At 38.5% G+C, this 14,143-nt stretch overlaps 1 protein-coding gene across 1 annotated transcript; it reads left to right on the top strand.

The window, feature by feature from the left end:
* Positions 1 to 485: 485 nt before the first annotated feature.
* Positions 486 to 5,917, top strand: LOC146642501 (uncharacterized). Its single transcript, XM_085398717.1, has 10 exons — positions 486 to 725; positions 2,664 to 2,763; positions 3,063 to 3,209; positions 3,442 to 3,623; positions 3,867 to 4,003; positions 4,125 to 4,218; positions 4,483 to 4,815; positions 5,004 to 5,178; positions 5,268 to 5,392; positions 5,591 to 5,917. Exons 2-10 carry the CDS (start codon positions 2,679 to 2,681, stop codon positions 5,915 to 5,917), a joined length of 1,605 nt encoding a protein of 534 aa, XP_085254843.1. The 5' UTR covers positions 486 to 725; positions 2,664 to 2,678.
* The last annotated feature ends 8,226 nt before the right edge of the window (positions 5,918 to 14,143 follow it).

The raw sequence follows: 14,143 nt of genomic DNA, 5'->3' as shown, positions 1-14,143 counted from the left end.
AGAAATTTCCTAAACTCCTTGTTGTCCCATGTATTTATTAAGCCACAGAGGTTCAGGTTAGGGATAGGGGGAGTTTTGGGTCAGTCCACATCTACTCCATTTTCATAAAATATTCAGTGATTTCTAGGTCTAGATGGAAATGACTATTTAAAAGAAAATCTGTAATGCTGAAATGAATGAGGCATCTTTCAGTTTCTTAAAAAAATGCCTGTGCATAATGTGACTAAGGCAAAAAGCTCAGCTCAAACCAAAGCCTTAGATTGCTAATAAAATGACATTTCAGGAAGTTTTATGACAGGCAAAAATGCATGTAATGGGTAAGGTATCACTTACGTGCAATCTTCACTCCAACCCTGATTTTAAATTGTTTGCTGGTAACCCAGAGGAAGTCAAAAGGTCAACAAAACTTCCTACCCTTTAAATTCAAATAATATCTTGGGTAGATACCCCACTATAGATTTATCACTTTCAGCGTTATACACAGCAAAATCCGAAGTGTTGATGTGAGTTAAAATTACTGGTGTTAAAAATTTCGAGTTGAAAAGTGTTGGTTTGAGAGTTACAGTAACACTAACGGTGCTGAAAAAGCTCTGTAGCCGGAGTTATTTCAAAGAGTCAATACTATAACACTCATTTGGAGTTGATTTCCACATCCGGGTTTTTCGCGCTCATGGGCATGAGGAGTCCGCCAGAAGTTTGCTGTCAAGATCGAGGAGGTTGTTCAGGTAAGAACTATACAACAAGACCTATGTTATTTTATCATTATTAAATATTGTAACTAACTAGCCTATAACATTATTTATCAGAAGCATGCAATATTTTCCTAATGTGGAGTGTATTCATCTGCGGTAAGAGATGGGATTCGTTAGCTTAGGTAGCTAAACTATCCTCTATAACAAGTTAATATTGCAGCGAAAATAAATGCGTGCTTAATATAATTCTCAATTCTAGTTAGTTCTAATGTCATAAGAGAAATGCTTTCCAGTGTTCAATGCTTATTAAATGAAACGAGGGAGGAGTTAGCTATCCTCTGGATATGTTAAATGTAATGTTAAAATTTGAATTTGTGGTAGCCTAGCTGGCAGCTAAGACAAATGCGTTTAGCCCACTGCTTTTAAGGGAAGCGAACATTCGCCTCAGAAATATCCTATTTAAAAGTGAACTAAACAATCACATGGAGACGTTCAAGTCAAGTTTTGGAAAGCGTCAAGATAGGCTAATTACACGTGCTACCAGCGAGTTTAGCAGTAGCCTAGCCTACAAATCTTTGAAGTGGCAGGGGGTTATGGAATTCTGTTAGATGTTAGTGACCAAGCAAGGCGCGCTGCGTTTGTGCATGGGTTACTTGCTAACGGTTAGGATATATCATACATGTTGTAGTAGGGCTGCTCAATTAATCGAATTTTAATCACGATTACGATCTGGGCTTTCAACGATCATTAAAAATGACTGAGCCGATTATTAGCCCCTCCCTCGTGCTTTACTCTCGCGCTGCTCCGTGTGGCAAATCGAGCGCACCTCTCTGCATTTCGAACACGTGTCACAACAATTAAGAGGACCCGAGGGAAGCTCGGAAAGCTAAGCAGAAGTTATTTGGAGAGGAGAGTGACTGCCGTTGGTTGAAAAGAGAGGTAAAAAAAAACTTCAGTGGTGTGGAAACATTATGGGTTCGCGGAGTCAGACGTGGATCAAGTAGACATAGTGTGTAAACTTTGCTACAGTGTTGTAGCTGCACCACAGAGCAACACTGCAACGTTCACTAAACATAGATGTTTACATTTTTCATTTATTTTTTATATTGCAAACATTTGCACTGTTATCAGTATTTGCACACTATTTTATATTATTTTTTGACAATCTTTAAAGTCATTATTCAATACATTGTTATTGTTAAATAAATATCGTCAAATAATCGAGATCTCAATTTCAGTGAAAATAATCGTGATTATCATTTTTGCCATAATCGAGCAGCCCTATGTTGTAGTAGGCCTAATCTAAGGGAACATTTTCCCCTTTTCTACAGTTTTAGTGAAATAGGCTACCATCCAGTGTTTAAGACAAAGCGGTATAACGACTGAGGGTCGTTGACGTCGCCTCCACTGATAATCCTAGCATGTCGTGTCACAAAACAACCACCACAAAGTAGCAACTAGCCAGACGGCTGTGCATGTGTCAGAAACTCCCGATATAAATGTAAGACTTGCACTCATTAATTTACAGTATAAGAGATATTTGTTGTCATAAGTGAAAGCGTGATGAAGGCAGGTGTGCGTTCAACAGGAAATTTTATGTGGATTATCATCCTGACATGGTTTAAACAGAGATGCTTTTCCCCAAGTAGGCTACAGCGATTTACTCGCAACATAGCAGAACTAAGTATCTAGCCTGCGTGCAGACGAGAAGATCGCCGTTGTCGTCTTATAAACATGTGGATGGGTGGATAATTCATTGGATGCTATTTCTGTGTACCCAAGTTCAGCTATTTTAGTGCGCAGGGGGAAGCCAAATTATGTTCCTGAGGTTGAAGTGGTCTGTCACCCCTTCACAGATCATCACACAATGTATAGCCTAATATTTTCTTAAAGTTGTCCGGATTTGTTGCCACTTAAGCTATGGTTTAAATATATGGTAAAAAATATTCTGTGCCCCCTTCTCTCCACCAGGTGCTGTTGTAAGACATGTTGCTGAAAGTGAAATACCTCAATGTAAAGAAGTACATTAAATTGCACGCAGGATTCACTTATCTAGAATTCATCAGTGAAGGTAAGATAACCTGGCAGAACAAAATTTGTTGCACATGTATCAGTTCATCATGTTTGCATCTCATCTATTTAAAAAACGAATTAAATGTTAACACATTTTATTTTAATGTGTGACATTAAAAACAGTACAGAGCAGTAGGCCTAGGCCTATATTGTTGCTGCAGACTTGTCTAATTTAACCATTTTAAAGACAGGTAAAACAGCTGTTAATAAATATTAGCTAAATAAAAAAGTCAAAATTAGTTTTTAAAAAAGTTTTTCAGGCGTTTTAGGTGACATTATGCTTATCTTTTTGTAAAGCCAAAACCAAGTTTGGACTTCCGGATGCTGCTGACCTTGATATTTTCGATGAAACTGACACAGCTGTCGAAGAAGACATTTTTCTGGAGTTACTGGAGGCCCAACCAGACCTATGCCTGACAATACGTGAAAAGATTTCAGATGAAGGTAAATGTTATCATAACTTAAATTTTCAGAGTATAGCCCACTCAATGTAGAGCCAAGTTCTTTTGCTCTTGATGCAGATGACATTGACCTGTCTTCATGCAATATACATGACAGTGGACAGGGCAGGGTCATATTTGTATAGAATGTTGTCTGAACATGAACATTGAAATTGTGTTATTAATGGCATTGTGGAGTAGCCTAAAGAAAGTTAACCAAATCATCTCTCCCAAAGATTTTTGTCCTTTAGCTCATTCCACACCATCCTCCTCGGATACATTATCTTCCCTCACGGACACTATATCACTTTCATCAAGTGACAGTGACCTCAGGGAAAAGGGCATTCCTGCAGGCCGCAGTAGATCCAGCAAAGACAGTTCTGCACCAAATGTTTCTGTGTCAGAGGCTGCAAAAGAGGTAATTGAGAACAGAAAATGTCTTTTGTATTTTTGAGTTGACACCATTTATACTGTAGATTGTTATACAAATTGAAATTCAAAACATGGTGGTTCCCAACTTTCCCTGTATGAAAAAATGTTAGTAGAAGTTAGTGCTTCTTGCTAGATATGTCTTTCACAGGTTTGTTGACATTCCTCTAAACTTTCACCTTTACTGACAAACAAGTTTTTATTGTTATTATTTTCCCTTTTATATGAGCAGATGGTTAAAAATGCCTTGACTAGGAAACCTGGTGGAGAGGAAATTCTTGAAGAATACAATGCCGAAAATTCACTGAGCCACCGCACCCGGCGGCAGCTTGTTAACATATTGGCAAGTGATATGACTGAGAGACATGGGTAAGAGTAATAGTACCTAATAAAAAAGTAAAGATGGGCCATATGGAATATTCTTGTAATGTATACTGCAGTAAAGACACATACTTCTGATTTAACATTGTCAATTGTATTTCCTCTATAGCAGAATTCCCTCCCGTAAGCAAAAGGAGAAATATGCCCTTGGAATAATTACACTCTTTCCCTCATTGAAGGATCCATTTTCTCCAAACGGCTATGTAAGTCATGCAGTGATTGTAAAACAGCACATTATTTAGTTTTCATCATGGAATAATTACATCAGCTAAATGATTTAAAAGAAAAATCTTAATTCCTCTTTCGTAATAACTATTGTCATAAAACTGTATTGAAATTGTGGATGTTGTTTAACATGTATTGCACCTGTTACATGATAATAGTCCTTGGGTTTCTTTTTGCTGAATCTGCAAAGTCTGTAAGATCGCATTTGATGTTTATTTTTCATCTATGTTTAAATGTGACAGGAGCATTTCTACGACGGAGTGAAAGGCACTGGATATATAGCGTGGCGCCTCAAAACCATGTCCAGGTCTACAACCAAACGGCCAGTGAAGGAAGTCCCAGTGCATCAAGAACAAGGGCCTAAGCGCAGAAGATTAGCAACCACATTGCCTCAGCAACTTGATGGAGATGCCTGCAAGGAGGCCATCTCATTTCTTGTTCACTCTCCTGATGAAGCAAGTGTATTTCAGAAGATGAAAATGACGTTCCAACATCGCCAGGATCTGGTGCATGATCCACAAAGAACTGCAGATGTCTTCAAAACATTTCCACGCTTTTTGGATGTCAAAGGACTAGTAAGTCAAATCACTTGATATTTTCAACTGTTAATCCTTTTTTTTTTGTTTTGCTGATGTGGATGGCAACAGTAAAAGATGTGATCATTGGTCATCCCAGTCAGGCTATATCCCATATTGGTCAAAATCACATTGCAATGTAAACAATGTTGAGCACTGTCTTTATGTCCTGTGTGTATGATGAACAGGTCAATCAAGACTTCCTGCTGCTGTTTGGTGCTGAAACAGCCACCAAGTTGCTTGAGAAGTGGGACATGTCATTCAAGCCAAAGGTTATTAAAGAAGCCAAACAGCTGACTCAGTCAACTGACCTGTGTCGTTTGATAAAAGCTGCTGAGAAACCAACAGAGAGTGATGTAAATGGTAGGCGTCGCACCATGCTTGTTTGATTTTAATAATATTTATTTTTACCTGTCATTTTGAAATTGTTTTATAAATTCAACCATACACAGACTGGGACAGTGACATGGCCTCTCTGCTGCTACTCCTTCAACTTTTGCCACCCACAGCTGGACGAAAGAGGAGAACCAAAATAAGTCCAACTGATGCAGCACACAAAATGGTGCACTTTCACAAGGTAAATATGTTGTCTCACTTTTTAAAATCCTACAAAACACTTTTTCAGTTTTTGCACTTTTTAGTTTTCCTCTCCATGAAGTATGTGTCTTAGTATTTTGTAATAAGTTAGCAAGGCACATAATGTCAAACTGAATGAATGGTTCATACTCAGCAAGTATAAGCTAGGCCTATATGTCAATATCTCATTTGTTTTTAGTCATGCTGCAGCATTGATGAACACTTGCAAGCAAGAGATGGTAAACAACCATACATCCTCGCTGTTGGTCGAACCCAGAACAGCATTGACACCTTCTACATCGCAGTGGACAAACAGCTCATCCCCTGCCAAGCCACCAGCTCACTCAGTGCTTTTGATGAACTTTTCAAATCCCACTACGTGTTCAACTTATCTTACGACGAGTCACTGGTTCATCTCTACAGTTTTGTGCAGACCACCATATTCAACATTGATGCCACCTCAACAGATGAGTCACCACGTGTTCGTGAGTTGCGTGCCAAAATGTTGAATGAGAACCATGTTTAAATGTTTTATCTGTCAAACTCTGCATAGCACCAGTCAGGCTTTGATAAGTCATTTGCGACTAGGTCACAGTTTTTATCCAAGCACCAAATTTAAGTTGGCTTGTTCACAAGATGGTTGCAGCCGTCAGTTCACTACATATTCTGGTTTAAAAAAACATTTAAATAGTGTTCATGATGAAGATTGTTGTCAAAGTGGTGATGCAGAACCCTCAGAGTCATTTCAAGCTGATTTTGACAGATTACAAGATACAGACATAGCAGTTGCAGGAACAAGTGTTACTCAGAGCCTAGAGGTTGGGTGTTCTGAAAACAATGGGTCAGGTCAAAGAATTAAAAAAAATTCTGAAGCAATTTGCACTAAAATTATTGGTAAACTCAATGGTAGTGGTTTGGCAAATAGTTTTGTGTCATCACTTGTTTGTGATTTGGAAGATTTTGCTGATGGACTGCACTGTGAGTTTAAACATAAAGTACTGAACGTTGTGCCAACAGAAAATCCTGTTAGATCTCCAGTGGAAAAATGTCTTGAGACTTTTGACAATCCAGTTGAGAAGTTCGACACTGAAGCTAAAAGAAAGTCATATTTCCGTGAAAAATGGGGAATTGTGGATCCAGTGGAAAAGACTTTAGGAATACGCTATGATACAAGGTTAAATAAAAAATCAGGCACTTATGACCAGGTACCAGTAAAAGACACTTTTGTGTACATTCCAATTTTGGAAACAATCAAATTTATATGTCGCAATTCTTATATTTGCGAGCTGCTTGCTAAACCATGTGTATCAAAAGAAGACAGATATGAAGACTTTTGTGATGGGAGTTACTATAAGTCTCATCCATTGTTTTCAAAACCACAGACTTCTTTGCAAATTCAGCTTTATTATGATGACTTTGAGACTGCTAATCCACTTGGTTCCAAACGTGGTGTTCACAAAGTTGGTGCAATCTATTTTGTCCTCAGAAATCTGCCTCCAAAGTTAAATTCTGCATTGATGAACATTCATTTGGTTGCATTGTTTCATGCAGAAGATGTGAAAAAATACGGCTTTGATCCTATTTTACAGCCTCTGATTGATGACATAAAGTTTTTGGAGAGCCATGGCATTGATTTACCCTTCTCATCTGAAAAGGTCCATGGCACTATATGTCAGATAACTGGGGACAACTTGGGGATGCACTCAATTTTGGGTTTTGTTGAGTCTTTCAGTGGACGTTACTTTTGTCGTTTGTGTTTAATTGCAAAACAGGATGCACAGAGTGTGTATACTGAGGATGATTCAAAGATCATCTTACGAGGGAAAGAACTTTTTGAAATGCACTGCAGTGAGTTGCAATCTGATCCTCAAAAGCTACATGTGTTTGGCTTAAGAAAGAATTCTACACTGAACACTCTTCAATTCTTTCATGTTTGCCAGAACTTTTCCTTGGACATTATGCATGATATTCTCGAAGGGGTAGCACAATATGAGATAAAGTTACTGTTGGAATATCTGTCAGACAATTTTCTGCCGAAACCTGCTCTTTTGTCACGGATCTATGCTTTTGACTATGGCTACTTGGAGAGCAAAAATCGTCCAACAAGGGTGAACTTAGACAGTAGTGGTAATAGTATAGGTCTTAACTCCATTCAGACTCTTTGTCTGATAAGAAACATTCCTTTAATTTTTGGTGATATTGTGCCAGAAGGAAATCAGAACTGGACTATGCTATTGCTATTGTTGCAAATAATTAACATCATATTCTCTCCATCTGTTACACATGGCATGACTGTGCTTCTAAAACATTTAACAATGGAACATCATGACTTGTTCAAATTGTTGTATCCAGGTAGGAACATGATTCCCAAACACCACTTTATGTTGCACTACCCAACTTGCATCAGAAAAATTGGGCCATTATTGCATGTATGGAGCATGAGAGGTGAGGCTAAACATAGGGTGTTCAAAGACACCCTTAAGAACTTTAAGAACATCACAGTGTCACTTGCCAAAAAACATCAAACATCCATAGCATACAAGTGGGAGACATGTCCTTTAAGCCATGTTGAGTATGGGCCCTTGAAATCATTTGATGTTGATAGTGAGGAAAATAGTGAAATGATCTCCCTAGGCTTGCCTGCTGTTGCAGAAGAGGCTTTCTCTGCTAATTGGGTTAACATTAATGGGACTGAGTACAGAACAGGATTGGTCATTTGTTGTGGTTCTGAACATGAGATGCCGGTGTTTTGCAGAATAAAAACAATAGTTTTGGTCAATAGTCACACCTACTTCATAGTTCAGAAGCTTGTGGTTGAAAATTTCAGTGAACATTGCCATGCTTATAAAGTGTTTGAAACTGATGAAAAAGATGTTGTTAAAGCAGACTGTATTGAAATATACAAGCCCTTTGATTTGCAAAGTGCTTATGGTGATGATGATGGTCTGTACATTGTGCCATTATTTTTGTTGTGAACGTATGCTGTATGGTGCTTGGAATTTAATATTTATTAAAATTCTTATGTGGCCAATTTTATGTTTTCTCCTTTTATCCTGTAAAGGGACTTAACAAGGACTTTCACTGAATGTAACACAGTAGTCATACAGTAATTGCACTTTAATGCATTTTTGTATTCAGACAATTAATACAGACTAGTATTTAAAAGCTCATATATGTCACTTTAAAGTGCCAAAATAACACTGTAAAAGTTACAGAATAACACTCTAAGTGAAAACAGTCAACACAATCCAGTGTGAAAATAAACACTTAAAAGTGTCATAAATAACACCATAGTTGTTGTGTAGTAACACCCTCAGTGAAAAGAGTTAACCCAAGCCAGTGTAAAAGTGAACACTTATCAGTGTCCTAAAACAACACTATAAATGTTAGGTAGTTACACTCTGAGTGAAGACACTTCACACCATACAGAGTGAAATTTTAACACTATGGGTGTTATATTTTTAACACTACAATGGAGTTAAAATAATAACACTTTGCAAAGTGTTACTTTAACTCTAAACCAGTGAGAATTATATAAACACTGGAAAAGTGTTAACTTTAACACTATAGGAGTTGAATTAACACTGGAGATTTTGCTGTGTACAAGAGTGATTGTTATTTGGAGTGTCCCTTGTGGCTGTAAAGTATAGGGGAAAATTGGGGAAAAAAGCACACCTCCCTGTCAAGCACCGAGTACCCACTCCAGCTTGAATAGATTTTGGACAAAGGATTTAAGCAGCCGGTGCTATCTTCAACCCTCCTCGAAGCTGTGCCACATATCCTGTCAGGGCCACATACTGGTTCTTTACACAACATGACCCACTGCGCTGCTGCTGCATAATACATCACCTCCTTGACACCAAACGGTAGAGACACCATTGCGGCTTACATCTTCCAACTCATGAAAGACACATCTTTGAAGCTCCACTGCGTGTTAACTCCAGAGAGTGTCAGGACCTGACACTCTCTGGAGTTAACATATACACATATACATATACATACATATATATATATATATATATATATATATATATATATATATATATATATATATATATATATATATATATATATATATGCACAGCAAAATTTTAAAAACTGGACTGTCTATCTAAACATAAATTTACTTCTGGGGTGGGGGGAGGGAATAAAAAAAGGACCAACTTTATCTCAAATGCAACGCTGTACTCAGTGACAAGTAAATAATGATGTGTTGTTATCTGGATGAGGCCAAAGAAGGCCCCTGTTTTCTTACAACCTCACAATTTCGTCTCCCTGTCATATGCTACAAAGATGGAGAAAAATCAGGCATGCTCTCATTTTCCTCAACTGATGCCACTGGGAAGCAAATAGGATAATGCAGCATGAAAGAGGCATAAAGGATGGGGATTGAGAGGGCATATGATACTGCTAGATAGAGTGTGCTACAGTTTGTTTTCTGCCACTTTAGAAGACAAGTAATAGCCAACGTATGGCTGGATTGAAATCCAATTATTTGGATTTAAATGTGATCAAATGTTCCACTGACTGCCAAGTTAAATTCTGCTGTTGTCTCCTTCTCAGTGAAACAATTGACTTAACCTGACAGCAATTATGTACTTATTTGACAAAAACTTTTAATCAAACTGACTATTGATTTGAGGTCCCTGAAATTGGGGGCAGAATTAAGCAAACACAGTTCACATCCAGAGGCACAGACTTCAAACAGCAATCAGGCTGCTTTGTTAGTGCTCTTACTAGGGGAAGGAAAAAAATCTGATTCTAAGCAGCACATGCACCTTTATGATCAGTGATGAAATTGTTACTTTTGTGATTAAAGTCTAAGCTGAACTGTCAGAGAACATGTAATTAAACTGCGGTTTACTCTTGTCCAATATTCGTCAGTGAAAGCTCTCACTGAATGTCAGAACAAAACAAAAAAGAGGCCGTGTTGCACAGAACCTTGTCATTAAAGCTTCTAAGTGTCTGTTCCCTTTTGTGACAAATTAATGCAACAGCTCCACCCCATCCCTCCACCACCACCACCCCTTCCAAAACTGGGCGACAAATTATATGTTCAAACAGAAAAGATGCGATGTAACTTTAGCAACTACAGAGCAGCTTTTGGGCCAACCCGTTCTCACTCCCAAAGCGTAACATTTTACGCTAGGTGACAAATCGTCACCATATTACGTTTTCGGCTACCCACCACGTTCCTAAATGACGACCTCGGAAAAAGAGGAAATATGAGAACCGTCTGGACTGAACCTACACATGTTCGCTCTTATTCTTCAAATCGCTTAGAAACACGCTATTTAACATCATTAAAGTCCTGGTTAAGGTCAGGAATAAGGTTATGGTCAGGGCTAGGGATAAGGTTAGGTTTAGGGCTGGAATACAGGGCTGGAACGTCTACTCCCGCGGGAGCGTCATTGCACTGGATTCCAGCCATAACCCGCCGCGTACCATAAGAACGCCGAAGGTCTCCTTTCGCGTTCCTCAGGAACGCCGCGGGACGTGACAAAACGTCGACATGTTACGCCTCGGGAGTGAGAACGCTCTGTTTGGGCATACCAATTTTTTTTTTCCAATTAAAAGGAGCAGGCAGCAGCCTTCTGGGCTGAAAATTGAAGCCAAGGAAGAATTTCCAAATAGTTCACTTGAGGTTAGATTGAGACTGACATAGGTTGAAACCAAAACCCATGTCATTCTCCATCAATTCTCATTTTAAAATGTCCAAATTTACAGCATTGGAACAGATCTTCATAGATTGGTACCAAAAAAATAAAAAAGTTTTCCCCTTCATTTTTCATTTTCAATTCAGATCAAACAGTAATCTTCCATTGCCTGTTTGCTCATTTCAACTTCATTTTTGTTGTTTGAAAATGTGTAATGTTAGTTTACTTTTTATTAGCTTTAGTGTTACTTTTAATCTTCTTAATAATCACACGCACGATATTTGTCAGAGGCAAGACTTAGGAAAATTCAAACTTTCTAAAAGTATGGTCACTTCTAACATACTTTGTGAAGGCAGTTGATAAATGACCACCACAGTATCATCAGACACGGTAACAAATTTGACCGAAATGGCAAATCTGCTGTCTATTTTAGTGTTTATTAGTTTTGTAAGTTTGATAAATTTAGGTGGCATTCTTTTCTGAAAGTCTACTTTTTGATTTATTTCCTTTAAATAAAATATTTTACCACAATTAGTTGTAAATTTTCATTTATTTGTAATTAACCATAATAACCCTATATTGCTTTTATGCTCGCTGTTCACCCCATCGCCTGGTGAAAAACACAATTGCCATTTTGGGATCGCTTTGGCTGATTGTGAACCTCGTGATTTTTGTAATATGTTGCATTGTGCCATCAACGACGCAGTTGGGTTGAAGAGATCAGTGTGCAATCATGTCCATTTTTACCAACATTTTAATTTTATATCGTTACAGAAATGCTGAAAAAAACTCTCTGCAATATATTTGATTCCACTTTCTTTACTTGTTTTCGGCACATGTGAGCGCTGATGTCTCTTCAAGAAAATACTGCAGTCATTACCCATGACTTAATAACAAGAAAAAATACAAGTGGCTGTGTAATGATATTACTGGCAACCAGAGATGGGTGGCCATGATTACTTTTTTCAAGTAACGAGTAAAGTAAGGGATTACTATTGCAAAAACGGTAATTAGATTACCGTTACTTTCCCGTAGGAACGCTGCGTTACTGCGTTACTAAAACCATGATTTTTTGCGAGAATGTCTCACGACAGTGACGTAAGCGAGTGCGCCGTTAGTGACAACAGCTGTGTGCAGATCAACAATGGATCACATATCGATTGTGGGAGAGAGTATTAGCGTGCAGCGTTTAAAGCGTGGAAGTACTGACCTTACTTTGAGTTTGATTCCATAAAAAGTGACAAAAACATTAGCGTCCATCGTGCGTGGGAAGAAAACTTCTTTTTACAGCGAAAAAACCCCCTAAACTTCCAAGCAAGCACCGAGTGCGAAACAACATAATGGGAAATTCACAAAGAAACTCGCGGATTCTTCAACTGACCGCGGCACACCTGCACCAGGGCAAACCTCCGCCTACCGCCGTCCTGCTTTACAGGTGAAAATAGAGCAACAGGACCGCTGAGTCTTTGACTTTATTTATTTTCTGCTGTGTTTTACTTGCATCTATTTGAAAGAGTGAGTGTAAACACAAAAAAACATTTTATTTTATGTGCTGGAATGTGTAGAAAATAGGTTTAAATGTTAAACTACCGTAATTGTCGGGCTATAAGCCGCTACTTTTTGCACAAGCCTTTGAACCCTGCGGCTTTTAGTCAGGTGCGGCTTTTCTATGGATTGTCCATGATTTTTGTCATATCGTAAGACGATTTGTTTTGTTTGTTCCGCTGTTGTACGGCACTACGTTGCCTGGCAGAAGGGCATGTGATCAGACACACAGTATCGGGGTTCAAGAGTGGTATGTTGGTCACGTGTCCATCCGCCAGGCAACATAGTGCCGTACAAGTAGCGCAAAAAACAAACTTCAAATTAACGCTACGCGTTCAGCGGGAGTCGTGGATGACGAGCGGCGATAAACTTGCGAAAAGCAAGTTATGCTCAACTCCACCGGTGGAATCTGACAGCGTGGAAAAGTGTGAAAACATCCATGATCACCAACGGATTTCGAAGGGCTGGACTGCTGCATGATGGAGAGGAGGACACCGCCACGGCCCTTCAGAGGGTGTTCGACTCTGACACTTGACAACGAGGATTTCTTTGGTTTTGAAAGTGACAACGAAGGAAAGAAGCTGAGAGTGGATGACGTAGCCATCCTGACCCTGTTCGTATCCGACACTGGAGAAGAGGACTTTGGTGGTTTTAGTGTGCAGGAAGATGGTGGTGAATGACTGACTTTTCTTCTTGTTAAAGCCGTGTCACTGCACCTGAGCCTAAAAGGTAGTCTGAATCTATTTTTCTGGTGTGCTGTAGGTTATTGTTATGTACTACATTTGTTACTCATTTATGAAGCACAGTACATGTTTCGTACTTGTAATTACCACTACTTGTACATATACCTAAAAAGTTATGCAAATATGTACCCATAACTTGTTTTTCAAAATATTAATAAAAGGGGTGTGTCTCCAAACAGCCATCTCTTTCCTGACAATTCTCTTACATATGATAAGTCAACATTGAAACACCTGCGGCTTTTGGTCAGGTGCGGCTAATGTATGTACAAAACAGGATTTTCCCCTGATTTTAGCTTGTGCGGCTAATATTCAGGTGCGCTTTGTAGTCCGAGAAATACGGTAATTTATTCAAGTCAGAGAATGGTGCATATAATTAAATTTTTGCTTGATGCATAAAGTTAAAAGATTAAAACTGATAAAACAAGTAAAAAAAAAGAGACTTTTCCATTTGATTACATTTTGTATGATGGATTATGTAGAAAAAGTAGAATTGGGCTGAAAGATCTATCGCTTTATCACCTCTTCAGGTTGTAAATCGTGTTTTTAAAAAGTAACTAAGTAATTAATTACTTTTGAAAATAAGTAATCAGTAAAGTAACGGGATTACTTTTTTGGGGAAGTAATCAGTAATTAGTTACTGATTACTTTTTTCAAGTAACTTGACCAACACTGCTGGCGACTAAAGGACCCAGGCATACTTAGTCTTGATGCACGCCGATTTTAAGAGATTTCTTGCATGATGTTCTCACATTGCTCAAGAATTGCCAGACATCCAGATTTCCTGGATGCAACATACAGCCACCAATC

This window comes from Rhamphochromis longiceps, linkage group LG23 (assembly GCF_057381845.1).
Source record: "Rhamphochromis longiceps isolate RC_006_pf linkage group LG23, R_longiceps_female_GT1.1, whole genome shotgun sequence".
Taxonomy (NCBI): Eukaryota; Metazoa; Chordata; class Actinopteri; order Cichliformes; family Cichlidae; genus Rhamphochromis; species Rhamphochromis longiceps.
Note: the sequence above shows the minus strand (reverse complement) of the source record. Positions and strands in the feature narration are given on the sequence as shown.

Coding starts and splice junctions, on each gene's coding strand:
- LOC146642501 (XM_085398717.1), top strand. CDS start 2,679: ATGTTGCTGAAAGTGAAATACCTCAATGTAAAGAAGTACATTAAATTG. Junction 4,816..5,003: donor TTTTGGATGTCAAAGGACTA/GTAAGTCAAATC, acceptor TATGATGAACAG/GTCAATCAAGACTTCCTGCT. Junction 5,393..5,590: donor AAATGGTGCACTTTCACAAG/GTAAATATGTTG, acceptor ATTTGTTTTTAG/TCATGCTGCAGCATTGATGA.